Genomic DNA, 22,068 nt, shown 5'->3' with positions numbered 1-22,068 from the left:
CAGTGTCAGTGTGATAAAGATAGAAATCCCACAATGAAGGTCTAAAGAAGAATTTATTATATTATTTATTTGACAAACAGCTGTTAAATAAGGAAAAATAAAGTTCAATACCAGCATTAGAGGAGAAACGTGGGTGAAAGATGGTAGCTATAGTAGGATGTGAAGCCTAAAACATGAATCATTTGTTGGTCTGATGGTCAAGAAAAAGATTAAAACAGATGTGTGCAGAGGTGAATTTTTAACACAACAGTGTGGGATTTTATGCATTATTCAAAGCAAACACATAAAAAGCGTGGGTATTTATCTAAAATGAATTAATGATTAAGAATTTACACCATTATTGTATCCACTGTTTGCATCTCTTAAAGGGCGTTCCTTTCAACAGCAGATGCTATTGATCATGGTGAGGTAAAAACAATCATATCTGATCAAAAAAGCACCACATGGTCTGAGTTTTGAGTGCGAGTTGAGGACCGGATGCTAAATGTGTCTATGAACATTGTCTTCATGCCAAACATTACATGAATCTCCAGTCAATAAAGTCAAAGCTTCAGTGATCTAAAATAAAAACCAAATAGTGTTATGTTTAACACTGTGCAGCATGTTTTTGGCCAAGGGGACAACAGGTCACCATTTTCTGTACAAATGAATGAATGAAATCTAAGGCCTACTGGGAGCATCACACCACATACAGCATAAGTGTTGAGAACCATTTCTCTTGTGCATCATACAGAGGGATCACTCACTCTGAAATTTAGATCACAAAGCTACAGAAGTCAGGGTTCAGAGATTGTTTATATAGTTGCTCCAGAAGAGCGCTCACAACATTCACGATTTTTCAACCAATAGCGTCATTGACTTTCATGGTGGGTGACTGGAGTGATAAGAGGTTTGCATCAATGATAACATATGATCAGCACTAAGAATATAACACCACTGCAGTAGTACCCTGTGTCAAATCACATCATGTTATCAAGAAACCATGGCAATTATTTCAGGCATCCAGCAAACAAACTGAGAATTTGTAAGAGAGAAGCACTTGTAAAGTGTACTTTTATCAACTTCACTGCAAAGCACAAAAGATGAACTAATTCAAAGCATGTGCACACCCATCAAGAGATTTAAGACATGCTGAATGAAAGCTAGAAAAAAAAAGAAAAAAGGGAAACATTTCTGGTTAACTAGCTTTAAAGCAAATAAAAGGCCTTTCAAAGTGTAAAGGACGTTTTATGTTTGCATCCCAAGGCGGCATAGCACTAGCAACTCATGGCATCGGGGGATAACTGTAGAAATGCCCTTATACATTCACATGAACATTTATGAGTCATGACATGCTGGGAGTAAAACTGTACACTTGTCATTAGAAGTGGTTTGATCTGTATGGTGTCGGGACAAAATATGAGGTAGCTCATCCATCTGTACTTATATCGGGTTGGGTGTGTTTAATTTAAGACACCAACTCAGCTCTGCATCTTCCATTTCCATAAAACAGCTGCACATTCAGGCCGTGAAAAACATTTAGATAGTCGCGACTACGGCTTCATCTTTATCCAAAGTAAAGATCAAGTGGTGCCATGCAAACAGAGCAATCACATCTCAGCTTGTAGTCAAACATTTTGAGAGATCAGCGAAAGTGGTAGATCCTCGATCCAATGCTGATGGTGTTGGCCAGAAGGCTGATTCACATAAACTTTGTCTGGACTGGAACAATGAGAGTGGTTTCCTAACACTAGCGCCTGCATAGTTTATTATCTTCCCAAAGCATCTCTCACGACATAGATACAAGTTCTGTTACAAAATGAGAATGTTTTTAAATCAACAAAATGTGGTGAAATATGATAAAGCATAAAAAGAAGGTAATCTGTGCAATGTTTTATTCTACAGTTCATTCAGAGCTAAAAGCCATTGTTTTCAACGAGACAAAAGTAAATCAACAAAAAATAACCTGGTAAAGAAAAACGAGTCCCTGGGTGAAGCCACATAAAGTGGATGGTTTCAGGTGAGAGGAGCCCCGTGTGATTTGTGAAAGTTGTCAGCCGGCCCACGAGCTACTTAATGTGCCGAGTGGAGCCAGAAAGCACCGATCAACAATAGCCACCTAATAAAATAGATCCATAGACAGGTTAAATGACGATGCTGTTCATTGAGAAGACCCCTGCAAAAAAACTCCACCAGTGTCCCCACAAGTCAGGCAGTGGAGTGGCATGGAGTCCACAGAGTGTGTGCAGGTAGTGGGAGAGTGAGGCCGGTGACTCCTGGCAGACCTGTGACGCTCCACAGACCTGCACAACTGCACAACGGTTTAAGCTGTGGCCATTTCCAAACAAAGTCCACGTGAAAAGAATCGGTTTTTTTCCTAACATATACTTTGTTGAATCATACACATTTTTTTCATAGAATTTTGTATAGGTTATATAAAAGGCTCTATTTGAATTACACCTAAAGCAAACAACCAATGTAGGTGTCATTACACAAGGTCCCTTTATTGTGTGTTAAACGGTGTGGGCATAAAGGTTTCCACCTCTTCCTTTGAAGGAGAGGTTGGTAACTTAGTGAGAAGATGACAGCCAGGCAAACGACTTCCCATCACATCTGTGATGACGGCCTTGATGCGACGGTACAGACGGAAATCAGGTGAGTCTTTACATCCAGAGCGCAGTCACAAAGCGCCTAGATGGCTCAGCTCAGCGGAGTCTTCACCAGCTTTAGGTGTCCATGCTCCCTGTGACCGTCTGCCCTGTCCCAGCCCCCCTGCACTGAGTGCACACACTGGAGGTCAATCTTCCAGCAGGTCTCTGTCAAGCTCCATGAAGGGCTCGTCAATGTAGCTCGCTATGGCACACATAGAAGTCCTATCTGAGCCCAGCAGCACTGACACCGTCTCCTTCCAGTAGCTGAAGGGGATACAGGAGCTCTGAGAGGAGGGAGACCAGAGAGCATTTAGAACCATAAAAAACATCATCACATAGTGCTAATTACTGACGGCCTCTTAATTAGCTAGCTAACCACAACATATGGTGAAGGTATACTTTGCTGATAATCCCACCATTAAATCAATAAAATAAGGTTATATTAAAGTTATTTGAAACTGTGTGTGTACATGTGTTAACATCTACAGCTTTTGTGTTAAGTATATGAATATGTAAAATATTAGGAAATATTGGTAATGTTGAAGCAGCCATGATTTGTATTTTCAGCCACTTGGGGGCAGTGGAACAAGCAATTACAAAACATTGACGTCACCACATTAAAGTTGTCAGGATAACTTTTGCCTATTTACACATCCAGCAGTTAGGAGCAACACTAGCATTACTTTGGAGTTGCATTTCTCTCCACATGGTGAATGCTTTGGTCTGGCTTATTGCTCCACTATGTTCACAAGCTAGTCACTCACTAACTAACTATCTAACTTACTAACTAAAGTCTCTGCTCGAGACTCCAACAGCCGATTTATTTCTTATTCAGACTGAGGGTCAATGGAGTTGAGCAGAAGTTCATGTTACTATTTTTACCATGCAGTCTTAGAGAGTATCACAAGATATGTTATAACAGCCTGGTGCGGTAACCTGTCTGTACAGTTGAAGGCACAGATTGTGTGTCTAGTACAGACTGCGATAATATGGAGGTTAAAAAATACTTGTTCCTCCAAACAAACAAACAAACAAACAAACAAACAAACAATCTATGATCAGTCTAATATAAAAATAATGATGGATCCAACTTACATTCTCTACCCAGATATGCAGCTCTTACCCCTCGTGGAAGATTAAGGGTTCCCCAGAGCAGTCTGAACCCTAATAAGCATTAATAATAATAATAATAATAATAATAATAATAATAATAATAATAATTAAGCCTTTATTAGTCCCGCAACGGGGAAATTACAATTCTCTGCATTTAACCCATCCCGGAGGAGCAGTGGGCTGCTAAGAAGCGCCCGGGGAGCAACTGGGGGTTAGGTGTCTCGCTCAAGGACACCTCCGCATGTTGACTATAGAGGGGTTAGAACCACCAACCTTGTGGTTACGGGACGAGCGCTCTACCTGGTGTGCCACAGCCACCCAATTAATGCCTGTTCATTAAGGTTCTCAACATTAACAGGTCATCTAGGATGTTGGCCATGGTGGCTGTGCAATATGCTGCCATTGTCAGAAGGTGCATATGTACCGTTACATGGAAGCTATGGGTTGTTGTGTTTTTATCTTCTGTGGTACTGCAGGAAGTCCAGAAATGTTCGTGCAAGGACACTAAAAGTTTATCTTATCTAAACTTTATCTGTCTGCCGTTTGTTGCTGGGCCAGTAAGGTACAGAGCTTACACACGGAAAACATCTGAGGGGAATTTGGGGAGAGCTCTGTGTTTGTCACGACAAGTCAATCCTTCCACAGTACAGATCTGTCATTTTAACCAGTGTTGACATAAAAATACTGATTAATGCAGCTTAAATGCCACGACAAAGTATGACAACCTCACTACTACTTAAATGCTACTGCACACGGCCAGTGAGACTAACACCTGGGCCACACTGCCTGCGTGAGCAAAACATGTGCGTCATGGAGCCCTTTGTTTTTATTTTAGCACCCATGTAAACAGGTTAGAGCGGAACACAGAAGAACAAATGTGTCCTTTCTTCCCCCGTGCACAGTTCACAGATAAAATAGAAAGGATCTTTTGACTGTATATTGACCTCATAGCAGCAACATTACTGCAGTTTAAATGCTTACATCTGTAGAATATGTCACAAACATAGAAAAAAGTATATATTCATTTTTTATTCAAAAAGCCGTGCAGCCTGAGGTTTGTTGACAGAATCCCTTCATTTGTTAATAGAAAGCTTTTATTCTGAAATATTTGCAGGACAGTGTAGAGGAACATGTTGCCTGACTTTCACGATTCTATAACTTAATTGAGTAGCAACTTTTAATTGTGGAAATAAAGATATAACAGAAAGAGAAAGAAAGCCTCTCCCTTGTTACTTAAAGAAGATTGACCTTTTAGAAGATACTTATGATACCTGTGTTGACCAATCATCAATGTTTAGTAGTGGCAGAGGAGTTTTCTTTGAGAAATGAAAGATGGCCAAGGAACCAAAGTCACAAACAGTTTCCTTTAGTGGAAAATGGGGTCATTTACTGGGTTCTTGAAATATTTCCTGCAGTGGAAAGGGTGTTTTAAAGCCCAAACCCTTCTAAACATGCAAAAAGAAGTTTTATCTATACAGTACACAACTCACCTGCATTTATTTAAATTTCCGTACCTCTCTTCAATTTTGTTCGAGCCCTTATAAACACATATGTCACTATACTTAAATGTTTGCTTTTCAAAGCAGGCATACATCCAATGTCCTTGACCGAATGTTTGGAATGTGCGACAGAAAAGACACCAAGAGGGGACTCACACATCGTGCTGCTGACCTAGTTAAAATTAAGGTATTTACTGATGCTTTAATTATGTACAGGCAAGAGTGAGAGCTACTCACGTTCTCCAGACAGGTGCTGTCTTTGTCCTTGTTGAGGTAGTGGCGCTGCCAGAAGCGCAGAAGGTTGTGGAAGTTGTTGAGCAGGCAGCCCGGGTACTTCTCAGCATACTCCTTCTCCCGCAGGGCGTTGAGGTAGAAGGGCAGTTTAGCCTTTCTTCTGGCCAGCATCAAGATTACCAAACTGGTGTTTAAACAGCTGACATTCTCCTGCAGATGGGATGGACGCAGAAAGGAACAAGATTTGAGCAATGCACCATGGTGGATCAAAATACACAGACACTCCTAACAAATAAAAATCAATGAATATGCTTACGTGAAGCTACCGTTATTTTAAGTTTACATTCAAATAGTCGACAATTTATTTAGTTAAATACGTGAATAAAATAATAATAGCAAGTTTCTCTGGATATATTTGATAAAGTTAAAATGAGGCGAGACCTGTGTGAGTGTCTGTACGTTGATGATGTTGATCAGTCGGAAGAGGAAGGACAGCCTGTTCTCAACTCTGGCCATGTAGGACAGCAGGCAGCATTCAGAAAGCACCTCCACCACTGTGAAAGATACAGAACACCCAAATCATTAGACTATATTATAAGAATAGCACTTACATCTATTTGTGAACAGGAGAAAGTATTTTGTTTGTCAATAAATGATTTCAGTAACTTCTCCTTTAAATGTTCTCTATAAACTAGTCAACATTTTTAAACTTTCCATCCCTGTTTACCTTTGACATCTTCCGTCTGGCTCTCAAAGCGGTCCAACGAAAGGACGATGCAGCGCACCAGCATGTTGGAGTCCACCAGAGAACTGTTGATCTGTGTCAGGAAGGTCTGAAACTACAGCAGAGATTTCAAATGGTACTATTAGACACACTTGTTCATCACTCACACAAGCTGCGAAATGTGAAATTTAGTTATGTCAGCCTATGCATTTCTGTAATGCATTTAAGGTGAACAATTATACCTTCTCTGGAGTGTTGACATATTTGTTGAATCTTTTGAAGGCATCAATGTTGAACTTCATGAGCTCTCCCAACAGATCAAAGTAGCTCTGTAGGACATCTCGAGATGTACAGCCACTGTCTATGATGCAAAACAGGATGTGCTGTCGGGGGATGGAAACAGAAAGTGAGCAGCCATTCATTCATGAGACGATCTGGTAAATGTGGACCGTCTTCATGGAGGATGTGTGGTGCAGTTTTACCTCTAGTAGCCCCCTCTTCAGGAGGAACATTTGGTCTGCATAGGAAGTGGCTCCTCTGAGAAAACTTTCCACTGCCCTTGCCTGCCAGAATCTACATGCAAAAGCAGAAAGCTTCAGCTTAGTTATAAAAAGCAGAACTAGAGACAAATCTTGAGAAATCAATTTTAAAAACAGAAGAGAGGCTGGTGCTCCGGAAAGGGAACTCTTTCAAGAAGGCTGACACTTACAATATCAACATATTTATCTCCTGTATCTTAATCTTTGGCTTATGTGATGCTGACCTGAATGATGAGTCTGGAGGCTCCCTCTTCATGACAGTGAGGAGGCGTGTGAGGAGACCCTTCTTCCCATCACACACAAGGCTTCTGTCTGTGTTGACTAGTGCTTCCACCTCTGGGATGTTAGCCTTCATGGATATGGCACTCAGTTCATTCAGCTCCTGGCTATTCAGCAGGAGGTATTTGTTCCTGAAAGACAGATAAAACATTTTAACAACAAACATAACTTATTAGGAGAAGTCAGAACCAAGGACATTCAATTAGGGGTTCACTTACTCATGGTGATCACTGAAACTCTGAAGTAGCCGCAGGAACTGGATTTTAAAGGATATTTCCTGCACAATGAGAAACGAGAGTGTTAATGGTTAAGTTAAACTTTAATTGCCTAGAGCCAGTTATTGCCAGAGTATTGACGGTTCATACTGGACTACAGTCGCAGTTCTCATTCTGCCCATGGACCACATGATTTGAGGCAGTGTATTTCCTCCAGATCAGCTTGTCAAACAGGTTGTTGAGTCCGGGGATGAGACGGAACTCAGCCAGCATCTTGTGGACCTGTGCAGACACACAATGCAATGCTCAGTGAAATACACAGTTAAACTCTGCTTGGATGCAACACTCCATTTTAAATCTCAAGGAGCGAAGAGATGTGTGCCGTTTAGTACCTGGTTCCTCTGTCGGCCCATAAGCAGGACACACAGCACATAGAGCACTTCCACCTTATACATGATCTCATGGACGATCTTCATGGACTGGGGCAGTCGATGTCTCAGAGGGCTGGTGGCCAGGGAGCTCTCATCTGATGACTCTGGAGATGAGATAAAGGTAAATATATCTCAATAAGAGTCCATAGTATTAGAGCAATGTGAAGAATCGGCAGCACAGCTGACTCTGATCTCACCTGTACTGCTTTGTTCAGCCTCTTCAGTAGCCATCTGCATGAGGGCGTCCAGCACCAGAGCATTGTCCAGCCATGTGTACCAGTCCTCCAGCTCCTGCAGAAAGTTAGCTCCGGTGGCTTCAGACACCTTTCTAGTGGCCAGCTTACACAGCCGCTCAATGAAGCCAGGGATGTTCAGCAGGGTTACTATTGGGGAAATGGTAATAATATTGATATCACAATTAACTGATCTATTTTGTTTTTTCTTGCAAAAGCACAAAATTCCCAACAGCACGGAGTCATTACTCTGCACAACCTACCCTGGTTGACCTCTGCCCGTGACGGGCTGGCGTTGCGTTTCTGCTGTGCATTTTTGGCCAAAAGGGTGTGCTTGTCGTCGTTTCCAACATCAGGTTCTGAGATGGTGACGGACAGGATGCGGCAGAAGTTGGCTAGCTGTTGTTGGTCAAAGCTTTGGACCAGGCCTGACAGGTTGGGGATGCCCTCTAACTGGATCATCTCCTGGAAAATGCAAACATATAAACTGTGTCCAAACCTAAAGCAGATGTTTAACATTTCACGCACTTAAGAGGTTGCGAGATTGACCATTACTGAATCTGCTACTTTATGGAGAACAGCTAAAACAATATTTACCCACAAAACATTTCCCACTTTTCATTTGAAAAACTAGCAACAACCAAGCAACATATTATATTAGAGGGTATATTGTGTATTATACGTTTCTGACTCCACTTCTTAAGCAATGGTTCAGAGTTTAGTGTTTCAATGCGGAATTCCCTCTATTCCGATCTAAAATAATGACAAATACTCAGGACAGGTTACCAGAGGTACATTTTCTAAAGAATTCTTCCTTAGCCCTTGTTTATAATACATGTAAGGTATGCCTACGCATTGTTACATGTGCTATGTATTACGCTAAAGAAAATCCAATCCTGGAGCTGGGTACTTTAAAAAGGACATCCATGTTTCGATACACTAAATTCTCCATTGCTATAAAAAGAGTTGTTTCTCCTTTTAGCAACGCTATTCTATAGAGAATTATTTTTCTGTCATGATGTTGCAGAGGTTATATTATAAATGTCCCTTTTTAAAATGTAAACTGTTGAGAAACCATCGCAAGTAATGTGGACATGTTGTGTATTATATAACCCAAAACAGTTCCAAATGACACTCTCTCACTGTTTAGCAATTAAGCTCATAATTACTAAAAAAGAAGGTATACACTTTTGTCAAACTGCTCCTAGATGTCTACATCACCACTTAAGAATAACAGGACCAGAAGTACGAAGGTGAAAACACAAAGCAACCCCATAACCTCATAGCAGCACACTCTGTATGTAGACACAATACTTTGACGTAGTAGCATTATTTAAACATTAAGAAGATTTAGCAACACACATATAACACTTATGGGTAAAAGGAAAACAAGAAAACAAAAAAGATTGACTACAAAGTACAGCGTTTGTCAAGAAATCTGGTAAACCACTAAACATTAACTTTACAGCGCTAAGCAAATACAGTGAAGAATTCAAGTGGAACAATAAAAAAAATGTTTTAAAACATTTGGGTGCAAGCGGCTGCCAGACATAATCATTCCGGCATTAGAGGTGCCTGTACATTGACAGCAGAGCCAGCAGATAAGAATACAAATTCAAATTGGCAGAGCAAAGATTAATGATGTTATTTTCACAGAAAAAGGAAGATTAATAATAAACTTGACTTGCCTTTTAAGAAACCGAGGCTTGCTAAATGTGTCCCAGCGTAAATTATAAAACGACTTCATAGGCCTCCGGAATGGCCATTAACAAGTTTAACATGCTCATGCTGAGAACTGAATACAAGTTTAATACGAGTATAACTCTGACCTTTTTGACTCCAAGAATATCTTCAATTAGGGTAGCAGTCTGTAGGAAGGTCTTCTTGTTTGTCATCAGGGTGAAGAGAAATAGCACAAAGTCATCTCTCGCTGCCAGGCTCTTTGTGACGCCCTCCGTCTATGAATTAAAAGAAAAGGACTTTAATTAACGGCAATTTAACGTATATACAATATTACAGCACAGCCAACTGCAAGGAAAATATTTCTAGTTCTACACATGTGTTAATTTGAAGCAAGATACGATGCACCTTTGACATTTCTCTGGTATGTACAAAATGTAATAGGATACTTACACATATACAACAGTTGTAGAGAACACTAAGGCAGTCCTTGACCAAGTCGTCATTCACTGTTGTAACAGAACATAGACATTAGTCTTATTGCCAGAACAAATCATAAAATTGAAATCAATTATCATCATGTACAATAGTGTTTACTTCCAAATAAAAGCAGCATGTCATTACTTACTATTGTTTTTTTTCTTCTGCATAGTTAACGTGGGTCTCATCAAGATCTCCACAAGCAGCTTCAGGGAAAAACAAAATGTTGTATTCAGTGCTGTGAGCAAATACAGTTTTTAACACCCCCAGTGTCTCTGCACGAGTTGTACTACACATGAAAACAATTATAGAGCATCAAGCACTAGGAATGTTGAACTTACATCGACTCCACCAAAGAGGTCGAAGGTGTACGTGTTGGGGAAGGTAGATTCCTGAGCGGTCTTCCTGTCCTCCGTGACAAAAGACATGGCCTCCATGGAGAGCTGGGATGATAATACCTGACAAAATATATTGCTATGTTATTCACGTCACAGAAGTTCTAAAGTAAAACAGTTGTCAAAAAGCAGCTAAATATTTCCAGTATTTCCACAGCATTGTTGATGGTCTAGTGTGTGGCTACCTTAAGAAAGCTGTGAGCATTGGAGAGGTCACTGTTTGGATGGCTGCTCTCGTAGAGCCTCTGCAGCAGAGCAGGGATGCCATGCCACTTGGCCCGTTTATCTCTCTCCTGGAGCAGGCCTCCTGGGAGCTGAGACACAAACAGGGGCAACCTTAAATAGTGCAATAAACGCAGTAAAAATGTATGGTTATTTGCATAAGAATTAAAAGAAGTTTTAAAAAGGTCTATTTTCACTTGAACTAATGCATATCAGGCTGCAACTTGAGAAACAAGTGTTTCTTTTGTCCATAGAATAATTTTTCATACAGAGTAAAGGGCAGTGTGATTTAGAGTAAAACAATGATATGCAGTTTATAACGTGTGTATTGTATACGTAGTCAATCGAATAGCATATACATTTAAAAAAAAAAAAAAACAGCTTATCAAGAACAAAAGGTCCCAGAGAATTGGAAGGCTGCGAGTATTCTTTTAAATTAGATTATTGGCAAGACATACGACAGGTCATATAGCGGACTACTGCAACAAGGAAAACAGAAAGTAAAAGCAACTTCAGCAGCTTTTTATTTTATCCCTTTAATAAACTGTAGGACAAGAGAGTCCTACAAGAGAGGCCTTGCTCATAGTCCGGGGGCTCAAATGTATTGTAGGGCAGGGCCAGAATGTGCAGCTGAATCTTAAATAATGACATCACCTTACAGCAAAATCTGCACTAATACAGTGATGTAAGCATAGGTGTGCTTTGTTGAGTTTTTCTCATTTCCATTAAACTTATGTGGGGCATTCTGAGTAGGGATTTTGGGAAAGGTCACAGAAGAGGGTGTCAAAAATAAAGGTCCCAAGGGCTATGGACTTTTCAAGTAATGAATGCATGCAAACATTTTCTGTCTGGCTGTGACAGCAATCCTCACTCTTGAGACCCTTTTAAAAATAAAAAGGCTGTGACAACAGTGTGACTTTAGAGATATGCATGAAAGATTACATGATTCTACGTCACCTCGCATGGCTCATTGTAGAAACAGAAAGTCAAAAAGCGGAGATCTCTTGACTGTGCAGTTACTCCTCAAACTAATGGAACCTGTCTGCAAGGTAGGCACATTCTGTAAATTATGCGCAACGTTTCTTCTTGACGTTATGCCAGTTACGTCAATGTATTGTGCTGGAGATGCCTAATGCGAACCAGCAAAGCTCGACACGTACTTTCTTGAAATACCACGTGTTCCTCAAGAGGCGATAATGAGTCACTATAGCGCCAGTCTGCCCGCAGTCCAACATGAGAGGACGAAGAAATAGAGCTGCCCCTAGGGCTTGTCAAAAACACATCCGTGGTCTGTGTGCGTAAAGATTGTATGTTTATTGGATTAAATATGAAGTGGCAGACAAAAGGAAACGACTTGCACCCTCCATCAGTTACCAGTATATCTGCGAGCATGGAGGACCGGCCAATCCTAGCGCTTGAATGATGCACTGGGCGGGTCTTGCCAAGAAGAGCAAAGCGATTCATAATAAAGCCTCCAGAAGTGTACCACCGGTTAACATTAAGCAGTTAGCAGCACTCAAATTCAGCTAGTGCAAACCCCAGCACCGGGGGTCTGATGCCAGAGGACTGCACAAAATCCCCATCATATCAACAAACTTTCTATTGTTTCCATTACACTGGAAACATCCAGTGCTGTACCATCTCGCTGTGACTTCCAGCACTGGGGTTTGTGCTGGCTGAATGCGAGTTGCTGGGGCCGCTGACTGGATATCTGTCTGCTGGAGCTGCCGAGTGCAGACTGCAGTGGTCTCCTGGCCGTGGGGAGGACGTGATGAAGGTGCCGCTTGTTTCTTATTTATGTCACTTTGGATTTAATCCATTAATCAATCTATCAAAGCGTTAACAGACTGTACAGCCCCTGGTTAGTGGCACAAACACACAGATGCTTAAAGTAAACTTTAGGTTGATGCCACACGTGAAGATTATGCGATAGCAGTGCTATTTTGACCGGCTCTCGGAGTTTCAACAGTTTGGTTGAATTTTGTGTATTCTTGCCCTGATGTTAGTAAGTGGTCAGCTTTTATTTGATAACTGATTAATGAAAAAATGTTTATGGACCCAGCAGTAGAGTTAAACTGCTGCCCCTTATTTCTTTGGAGCAGGTGGCTAGACTTCACCCATGCACCTTTAAAAGCCCTGGAAATCAGTACGTCATACAAATGTTGCATACAAATGTTGCAGTATAACTATTCTCATTAAGAGTTAAACTGCAACTTAATGAGAATAGTTATAACTCTTCTTAATGAGAAGAGTAATAACATGTTTTGAGTTTTTCCAAAACTCAAAACATGTTATTCCTATGGTCTAAGTTTCTCCAAAAACATATGTAAACATAAATAACGCTCCCAAATCCAAAACCTAAAGTGCTAAAACACAAATGTGTATACCTGTCTATAGACCATGAATTGGTAAAGATGTTTTAGATAACACAGAGAACCCAGGGGTATGTTCTAAGTATATGGGTACATTTAATGTTTCAGATCTGACAACACTTCAATAGATTAAAGCTCATTTGGGTATAAAAAACAAAAACTCTATCCACACAACTAATCTCCCATTCAGTGTCTATGGAGCAGCTCCAGACTTAATACTAGATGACATCACAAAATTGAGACCTTCTTAGGTTTCAGGCTTTAACGGAGAGCAGCTCATGTTCACTCTCCTAGGGCTTGGAATTAACATACTGGAATTCCTGGCATCAAAACCAATCCGCTCCGTCACAAATAGTTGACACTTCTAGTAAAAAGTGTTCTGTCCTCTGCCCAAAAAAGGACAGAGGAAGTAGCCTTCTTGAAGAATGTTTGCATTCTTAGCCACAGCTTTTGACACACCAATCACGGCCGACTGTCTGGAAAGCATTCCTCCATACTAAACAGTGGTTTGCAGCTGTCTCAACACTCTTAAAAACACTTGAGAAAATCCTCATTAACAGGTTGATCAGGGATGTTTTCAGATTGAAGGAGGTCTGTTTCATATTAACACTTCACCACTGAGACTCTATCTTAAAAGCTTACAAGTCAACAGGGAAGTTTAAAGGTACTGACTGCCAAGGAAACAAGGTTTCTTCAGTTTTGCAATTTCAGGGCTCGAGTCACGAGGGTGTAAGGACCAAAACCAACTATAAGTCAGGACAGGTGCGACGTTCACGTACATGAAGACAACGGTCCAGTGTGACGTCAGCTGGCGTCACTTTGAGGTGAACCGCACAAAGTGGGGGACTCAAAGTAGCAAATGTCCTTTTAACGTTTGCTTACGTGGAAACTAAATAACATGTGCTCACGTTGATTTAGTGAAACAGCTGCTGCCGCCTGTCCATCTATGGAAACGATGGTTATTGTGGTTTCTGGGTCGTTACGTAATCACCTGAGCTCCTCAGCTGGCTTAGCTGACGTTACTCCGCAGCTAACGCGGCTAACGGCGCTAACCGTACTGCCGTTGACCAGCACGACGTGACTCAAGCCTGTCCGTGGACGAAGTGACGGCTCTGTGGCATCAGTCAACCCCCCATGAGGACACAGCAGCCGGCCAAAGCCCCGGTGCGACGCGTGTCTACAGCGCAGTTAGCCTGGCACCAGTGCTAAGCTAACGGGGCTAACAACAAAAGAGCCCGTAGGAGCGGAGCCGCTTGTGCTGCTTGTATGTTCACGTTACAGTGTCTCGGTACCCAGAGCTCAGTGCAGTCGACGTGTAAGGTGTGCGTCTTTAAAACAGCCCGTGCTGCCGTGGCTAGCGGTGCAGTCACAGCTGTGGGGGCGACGGGCTCCCCGGTCAAGTGTCCCAGACAACGTCTTCGTTTTCAGGCTGCGTTCCCAGCGCAAGTCCCCGGACTCAGTCGACCAGCTCTGGGCTGTCTGTACTGTGGACACATGCGTCGTTTCTCTTACCTGCGTCCCTCGACTGAAACCCTGACCAGTTATTTTACTAGCCGTGAACTTTGAGACGATACTGCTGTTGCACTGTCTTCGTTTTCCTCCAGTACAGGGGGACTCGGACCCCAGAAGCGTCGCCATTATTTCTTCTTCCTGAACTGAACCGTTCGGGCAGGAAGTGGAAGGCTGTGGTGATATACTGGAGGACCAGGCGGCCTCTGCTGGCAGAGAGGCGCACTGCAAGAGGCGAGGGGCTTTACATCACATTATATATCCACACACACACACACACACACACACACACACACACACACACACACATATATTATATATAAAATAATACAGCCGAGACTCTCTTGTGTTTAGGTGATTATATTTGAAGGCGCTGCTCAATCACATAGGTATATATTTTATTGGATTCCAATAACATAACCATGACAACAATCATATTATAAAATAATGAACATATTTCATATGGCATTCAAACAGCATGTACATATATGTGTATATAAATTAAGAGAAACGTTCAACTTTTAAAACCAAATAAGAACAAATATCTCCATGATTTTACATTTTCAGCTCACACCTCCCCTGTGTGATTCTAATACAATCTTCTTGCTGACATACATGCGACGACTCCAGACATTGTAGTGTCTCAGCCCTCCTGCTGATTCAGGGCGGTCTGCAAAGACTACATTTGGGCTACAGACGACCTTTTCCAATGGCTTGCCCAAACTGCAGATGCGACAGGACAGTATTTGACTTCACTATATCCATCTGACTTCTCTCTCTCTCTGATCCACTGTCTCTCCTCAAGTGTCCCAGCTGTGATCGTTGCCCTCTGTCATTTGGAGGTAGGAGCTGATGGCCTCCCTCAGCCCCTCGCTCACCAGAGAGTTGTCTGACTCTGTTCTCGTCCTCCTGAAGATCACTGACCTGGAGGAGACAGAGAGGGATGTTCAACAACTTAGATGAGTAAAGTGGTCATGGTATTGGTTATAAAAAAAAAAACATTTTTACATTTGCCACAATGTCTTAAACATGGATGGACTATTTTTTAACTGGTGTGTTGCACTTTTTCAAATATTTATAAGCTATTGTGGTAGCCTTTATTTATCTGGAGTAGGTTGACTGAACACTATTGCTCATTTCAAGGAACTTCCTGCTCTGCGCTCACACATTACTCATAATCAAACCTGGCTGATATCCAGTACAGCCACTGTCTTATATGTGGGCATTGTGTGCACACTCTTCTCAATCACTTTACTCAGCACTGAATCACAAATGACTGTAGGGTTGAATCAATTTCTTTCTGACACAGTGTCAACAAAAACTGAAAATAATAAGCTTCACAAAGATTTATTGATTGCTCTCCAGCCAGTACGCCACCAGGTGCTGCTGCTCTACTGTAATGGAGTGACATCTTGTGGCTGTCATCAGTAGAAGCAAGGCTAAAGGGAGTCTGGCTCACCTGCTAATGTCCTTCCAGTTGATAGTAGGCCTCCTGATAGTTATGGGCATAGGCCTGACCTCTCTAGCGTTGTCTAAACCCTGGATGAAGCTAGGGTCCTTCAGCTGACAGCACAATCCGTCTGCAGACTCTGTAAGAGGAGGCAACATTTTAATAACACTCTTCTGGAGTTATCTCTGGTATGTTCAGGCAAGAAAACAGCACTGCATCCTCGGTGCAAACCTGAGTAGTGTTCCACCAGGTGATGCAAGGTGGGGAAGGTGACACCTGGAGATATGTAGACCCAGCCATTTGGGAGTTGAGAGATGCGGTAGTGCTTGACACAGTCCAGGTATGAAGAGTTGGTCCTACTCAGGACGGACAGCGAGTAACAATCTGAACATAAAAATAGCATGCAGATGCAGCAGTTAAACTATGCAGCTCTTGATTTTGCTCGCATTCAGTCCAGCTCTTATTTCTTATCTTCCCTAAACCATAACTCCAGGTGTTTCTCACTGGTCACACAGTGTTGGGCTTGGATTGAATATGTGTCTAATGCAATCCACAGTGAAAACAAAAGAGAAACAACCCTCTCACCTTTGTTTGTCTCTGACTCTCGGATCAAGAAGGCTCCACTGTCGTTACTAGGCTGCATCAGCAGCTCCACTGCTTTGTACCTGCTGATGCCTGTGAACAGCCACCTGAACAGAGAGAAGACACATCGGGGCAATGAGAAATTGTTACCATGAAGTCAAAAAAAAAGTTTCAAGACTGGAAAAATGCACTGGAACAGTATCAGAGCACATTCCCCACTGGAGGAGGACTGAAACTACAGGAGGCAGTGGCTGATGTCATGACACTAGAGAGAACAGACGTCTTGTTCCGAACCTCCCTCTCCACTGGGGAAAAGGTCACCTACACAGAGACCCCTCCCACAGGTCAGGGGACTCCCCACTTTTCATTTCAACCCTGTTTACCTTCTCTACTGTCTCTCGCTTTCTCTCACACACACACACACACACACACACACACCCACGGTAATGACAGAAGTGTCTTTACACACGTTTTCATGACGTTCTTATGACTTACCTATGCGTCACCGTGGCTGTGTAGTTGGTGGGGATGTAGCTCTCACGGCCTGTGCTCGTGGATCTCACCATCATGAAATCACCATCACTGTTGAAAGAGAATAGGTGGTCATGACTTACTGTATCTGTTTAGGTAAAAACTAGGGCCAGGCTGAAACATTAAGAGATACATCACGTACTCTGATATGATGGTGAGGCGTTCCCCGGTGCACATGGTCAACTCTGTGTGCTCAAAGGACGGGTAGTTACAGAGGGATACAAGCACACTCTCTTGGGAGGCTGCAGAGAGAAAGAAGGAGATGCTCAAAATAAACCAAGTTTGATTTGTTACATTCTTTTTAGTTCTATTTTGTCTGTTGATGTTTTGGCAATATAACCTACGTGGTGATCCAGTTTCAGGTGGATTTTCTAGGATTGTCATGTTGGATTGACATCTGATGGGGCAGATACCCATGTTCTCTGGCTTCTCGCTGTCTTGAAATAGCACTTATGGCTGAAAAAAAAAGAGACACAGGTTGAGATGGAGAGCTTTATTAGAAAATGGTCTCTTGTCAATGGCAAATGTCAAATAAGCTTCACATTCATGATTTAATTATCTCCCTAGTTATAAAAATTATAACTGCCATATGTGAAACAGCAAACAGGTACTTCAGACATTTTTGTAACCTGGCGACCAAATCTAGATTATACAGGAAGGTGCCAAACCACAACAAGAGGCATCGATATCCTGTGCTAAATTTCCATGCTGCATATTTGCGAGGAATAAAAGCGATAGATTAATAAAACAAACGGATGAGATTTTAGTTGTATGATGCAAACTACGTTTTCATAATAGCAGCAGCAAGTAAAAATCAAATATCCAAAATCTAATTTAAATACTGTTTATTCAAATTCATATTCGTTAAATCAAACACAATACTTTTACAAATATTCTGGAGGTAAAAGTCAAGTCATTGAGCAACAACTCAGAAACGAAATAAAGAAAATCTCCTTTAAGCAAAATACCATCATCAGAGCAAGTAACTTACTCACCTCTTTCAATTTTGTATTCAAAGTTTAAACCCAGAAGTTATATTCCACACAAGTAGTGAGTCAGATCCTTCTCAGATCACCTGGTAAATTCCAAATCTTGTTGATTAAAGATGCTCGTCTGCCTTTAGCACACACGCATACGGATTCCTATTATATATGTGTCTGAACTAAGATTCCAACTCGGGCCCGCTGATCAATCAGAATGACTGTGTTTCCTCCTTTGCGCTGTTCCCATGAAGACGGCTGTGTTTTTGCAGCTGCTCTATAGTGGGGGCTGACTGAAGAGACGAGGCACCCTGCATGGCCTTTATGTATGTTACCCGGCTGCAGCTTCCTGTGACGCTCAAGACCTTGACATCCTGACTCAGAACAGCTCGTGTTGATCTCTCAGGATGCAGAGCGTTTTTCAATGTGGGGCTCTAAGTGCATCACTTGTTTATGGAATTAACTGTACGTCTACGTAAGCACATGCACATGTACCTTGTTGTGCAATGTGATGGCTTGCAGCAGTGTCATAATTTCTCACAGAGTTGGTGTGGTTTAGGCTTACACTGGTCCAAACTAGATCTTATCTGTCTTTAGATGTACTGCGATGTCTGGTAAATGGAAAAAACAGTGACCACATTTTCCCCATCCTGCCACTGGTCCCATAACATTCTATTACCGCCAGTCATGTTAAAAATCAGATAAGAGTCAAACCTCTGCAGAAGCATTACTAAGGTTCCCCTGCCTGCCTACTCCTGCCCTGTTTTATCAGCAATCATAAAACTCATCTATCATACCTACAATGCAGAGCCAAATAGTTGCAGTGGAGGAATATGACGGGTGATTTTGTATTCATAATCATTTGGGTTTAAAAAATCTGAAAGAAAATCAATAATGGAATTTTAGAATAAATGATTTGTTTGCTGACTGACAGCTGTGTAGCCCTGAGCTATATATACTCATGTATTCTTCAGAGATGGCAGAAGGGATTTGAAAAGCTTGTTTCAGTCTCTGCTAAGAGAGATGTTCATGCTCACAGTGCTGATAAGCTAAAGCAAAAGAAATGCTCCCTGTGATCTCCTCTAGTAGTCTTTAAGCAGATGGACTGTGAGAAAAAGTAAGAGTCTTTACCAGAACAGGCCTGATTTATGCTTAATCACTGAGAAATGCACAAGATATTATCTTTCTCAAATGGCTTTCTAAATTGGTTAACCAAATACTCCAATAAATCGTTAACTAACTCCATATCATGTTTTTTTATGGAGAAATTGTTTTTTTCTGATTACAATTCAACAGAAGTATCATCTTAAACTGCTTGGTTAGACATAAGAAGTTCAATCAGCAGCAGAGATCTAAACAAAATAAACAGACAAACAGAACTCAAAGTGTCATTGCATCATACTTTACAGATATTATCGTCTGTTGTTGCACAACGAGGAAAATTTTATCATGGTATCAGATTAAGTTATGGTAGTATATCTTTTCAGTTTTAAGTCAATCTCCCCACCTCGTTTGCTGTGCAGCTGATTTTATTTTTTTTAATATGTGCTAAATATAGACAGCCCCATCTGTGACAACAGTTGTCGCTCTGAGAAAATAAGAAAGAGTGTGGTTGGAAACTAACTCACCACTGTCACCTCACTTTTCCACTAACAGGAGAGGAAAAGTACAAACACTCTGCACTGAGGCATACAGTACTTTCTTTCTCTGTCATTCAAATAAATATACTTGTTATTTATGTGCATTTGGTAGAAAGAATTACTGGCAATGTACTAATTAATGAAAACACCAGACATGTTGTCATGTTGTAGCTTTATTCAGTAGTAATATAAATGAGTTGAATCAGCAGACAGTGAGAAGCACCACTGGGCCCCTTAGTGATGGGACTGTACTTTTCAGATCAGAACCCACTTGTAGCAGGTTGTTAAAACATCACTAAATAATCTATTCAACTGAACAAAAACATCAACACAGCAGAAAGAAAAGGAGACGAGCTCAGACACAAAAAGAATACAAAATAAATGAAAGTGTGTGAAGTTAAGGAGTTGACACACTGGTACGTGACTTTACACTGAATGCTCTTTCATGTTGTTCAAAAGCAGCTCTCTCCACAGCTTTAGTTTAGTTGTACTGACAGTTTGCTACAGTTTGCAATGGTTGCTTTCATGTATCACTTTACCTTAGTTTACCTTAGCTGCTACAGTAGGTTTTGTGATCCCTCTGTATACTTTGTGACTAATTCGGCCTCGTATTTCAACAAGTTTGGGATTAAAACACAAAGATACAGTGATGCAAAATCAATTCAGCCTACACGTTTAGGGATCACAACAGGAGAGCCCTGTTAAAACAGTAAAAGCGTGGTACCTTGCAATGAATGTTATTTTGAACACATGGAAGATTTCTACAGTGTATGTGAAGACATTTAAATCAAACACAATGTGAAAAAAATAAATAGGTGTTGGGGTTGGACAGTTCTGCCAATAATATGGTTTAACCATTTGAATATGCACCACATCTGAACATTGTAATGGTTTCTGGAAGGAATGTGACTGTGAAACTGTATTAAATATTCAATATTTTATAATATGCGTCTGTTAATATATTTATTACATCTTTGTTTCTAATCACATAGTTCATTACAGATCCTCCTGGCATTTGAGTTGCTTAGGAGCGGGATGATAAAGAGAGAGACAGAGGGAGAGAGAGAAAGAGGGGGCACATAAGTTACTATGGGAATGTGCAGGGGGCGGAGTTTAGCAGGAGACCTCCATGGTCTGGGGCCCAGCCTGGTTGTCCAAGGCCCCGGTGGCGCTGCCCTCCAGCAGGCTGTTGAGGTTGTTGCGGCTGCGACTGCTGTCCATGGAGGTGATGCTGGAAGAGGAGGTGGTGCGTGAGCGAGCCAGACGAGTCATTCCTACTGACGGCACTGAAAAAGAGAGAGGCGCATTTATATTCCACTCACACGGCACAGAGACTCTGCAGTGTGGAAACACTTAAGATACCTAAATGCTACAAAAACAAAAGTGTCTACCATGCAAACAATTCTCAAAAACAGAGACTAATAAAAAATAAACAAAATATGTAACAGAAAACCATTGCATGTGTGAAAACTGTTGAAAGAAAAAGAAAAGAAAAGCAGTACAACAGCAGAACAAAGCAATCCAACTGAAGTGACTGAGGAAGCCGGGGTGGGGGGTGGGGGTCATGCAACAAAATAGGAAACTGAGGACAGAATCCATGCTAACGGGACAAACTGAGCTCCTACAGGGAGATGCATGTATGCAGAATGATCTCGCTGTTTAATACTGTGACTGTGTCCAAGACACTGAGCTGCTGTTGAATACCAATATGAAGCAGTGCTCTCTGGAGAATTTCTGCATACATTGACATTCATCCACTGTTGAGTAATAGGAGGCCAGTGGGTTCAAAGCCTTCTAGTCTGGCTGCTGCTCAAAAACTAGATACCTGAATCGTTGCTCAGGTGACTGAGAAGAACGTAGGGAACTGTGAGCGATGATTAAAGAAGGAAGAAAGAAAGAAAGAGAAAGGGAGAAATGTTGAAAAGGTTGCTCTAATGTTGCTTTATTCCACCTCGGTGTATTTCTGATCCAAACTGAAAATCTGCCGCAGCTTGTGGTCATTGAGGACAGAAAAAAAAAGCTGTTCGCTGTCAACAACAGGTAAGAAATTATAGCATGTGTGCAAACTGGAATTTTCATTTCCTGTAAACTTTGGCTGTTTCTCTTTTGCATTTCACACTGTGGCAACGTGTTAATGAGGGAAAATCAGCTTTCAGAAACACGCTGGGGTGTTGAGATTTATTTTCCACACTTTCTCTGCGTGAAAGCACTCTTTTTAATCAGTTTTAATCCTGCAGTGGCATTTACTCAACAGGGGGACTCGGTGGCCTTTGAGGCACTGGCATACTGGCTACACCCAGGGGTGCCTCCCACAGTGAAGGGGTTTGGGA

At 41.6% G+C, this 22,068-nt stretch overlaps 3 protein-coding genes across 5 annotated transcripts in view; all 3 read right to left on the bottom strand.

Annotated features, from left to right (window-relative positions):
• Positions 1–47: 47 nt before the first annotated feature.
• On the bottom strand, positions 48–14,740 carry trpc4apa (transient receptor potential cation channel, subfamily C, member 4 associated protein a). The gene is made up of 18 exons (XM_054616236.1): positions 14,559–14,740; positions 10,638–10,766; positions 10,399–10,515; positions 10,206–10,263; positions 10,031–10,086; positions 9,727–9,855; positions 8,161–8,362; positions 7,862–8,047; positions 7,626–7,768; positions 7,384–7,515; positions 7,237–7,295; positions 6,964–7,149; positions 6,683–6,773; positions 6,443–6,583; positions 6,204–6,315; positions 5,918–6,030; positions 5,480–5,686; positions 48–2,914 (listed from the first exon to the last, which is right to left on the bottom strand). The coding sequence occupies exons 1-18, from the start codon at positions 14,682–14,684 to the stop codon at positions 2,777–2,779; spliced, it is 2,325 nt and encodes a 774-aa protein (XP_054472211.1). The 5' UTR covers positions 14,685–14,740; the 3' UTR covers positions 48–2,776.
• A 174-nt stretch (positions 14,741–14,914) lies between these two features.
• Positions 14,915–18,372, bottom strand: sla2a (Src like adaptor 2a). Of its 2 annotated transcripts, none has more exons than XM_054617515.1 (8): positions 18,114–18,372; positions 17,463–17,574; positions 17,261–17,360; positions 17,083–17,169; positions 16,591–16,694; positions 16,237–16,389; positions 16,015–16,144; positions 14,915–15,479 (listed from the first exon to the last, which is right to left on the bottom strand). In XM_054617515.1, exons 2-8 carry the CDS (start codon positions 17,533–17,535, stop codon positions 15,356–15,358), a joined length of 771 nt encoding a protein of 256 aa, XP_054473490.1. In that variant the 5' UTR covers positions 17,536–17,574; positions 18,114–18,372; the 3' UTR covers positions 14,915–15,355. The 2 variants fall into 2 exon arrangements, with proteins under 2 accessions (XP_054473490.1, XP_054473491.1); XM_054617516.1 differs by having other exon boundaries at positions 17,463–17,567.
• A 1,531-nt stretch (positions 18,373–19,903) lies between these two features.
• Positions 19,904–22,068, bottom strand: part of ndrg3a (ndrg family member 3a) — a 33,729-nt gene continuing 31,564 nt past the window's right edge. For both annotated transcript variants that reach the window (XM_054616111.1, XM_054616113.1), the window contains one exon: positions 19,904–21,024. In XM_054616111.1, the coding sequence (XP_054472086.1) occupies positions 20,852–21,024 (173 nt within the window). In that variant the 3' untranslated portion in view covers positions 19,904–20,851. The remainder of the gene's footprint in view (positions 21,025–22,068) is intronic.

Source organism: Anoplopoma fimbria, chromosome 17 (assembly GCF_027596085.1).
Source record: "Anoplopoma fimbria isolate UVic2021 breed Golden Eagle Sablefish chromosome 17, Afim_UVic_2022, whole genome shotgun sequence".
Lineage (NCBI taxonomy): Eukaryota > Metazoa > Chordata > Actinopteri > Perciformes > Anoplopomatidae > Anoplopoma > Anoplopoma fimbria.
This window is presented reverse-complemented; position numbering and strand designations above follow the sequence as displayed.

Bases quoted from the DNA above. Each gene is read 5' to 3' on its own strand.
- trpc4apa (XM_054616236.1), bottom strand. From the start codon at position 14,684: ATGGCGACGCTTCTGGGGTCCGAGTCCCCCTGTACTGGAGGAAAACGA. The intron at 10,264-10,398 runs GTAAGTTCAACA...TTTTCCCTGAAG, and splicing joins ACCTCTTTGGTGGAGTCGAT to CTGCTTGTGGAGATCTTGAT. The intron at 6,584-6,682 runs GTAAAACTGCAC...ATCCCCCGACAG, and splicing joins TGAAGAGGGGGCTACTAGAG to CACATCCTGTTTTGCATCAT.
- sla2a (XM_054617515.1), bottom strand. From the start codon at position 17,535: ATGGGTATCTGCCCCATCAGATGTCAATCCAACATGACAATCCTAGAA. The intron at 17,361-17,462 runs GTAGGTTATATT...TTCTCTCTGCAG, and splicing joins ACCTGAAACTGGATCACCAC to CCTCCCAAGAGAGTGTGCTT. The intron at 16,145-16,236 runs GTTTGCACCGAG...CTCCTCTTACAG, and splicing joins CCTGGTGGAACACTACTCAG to AGTCTGCAGACGGATTGTGC.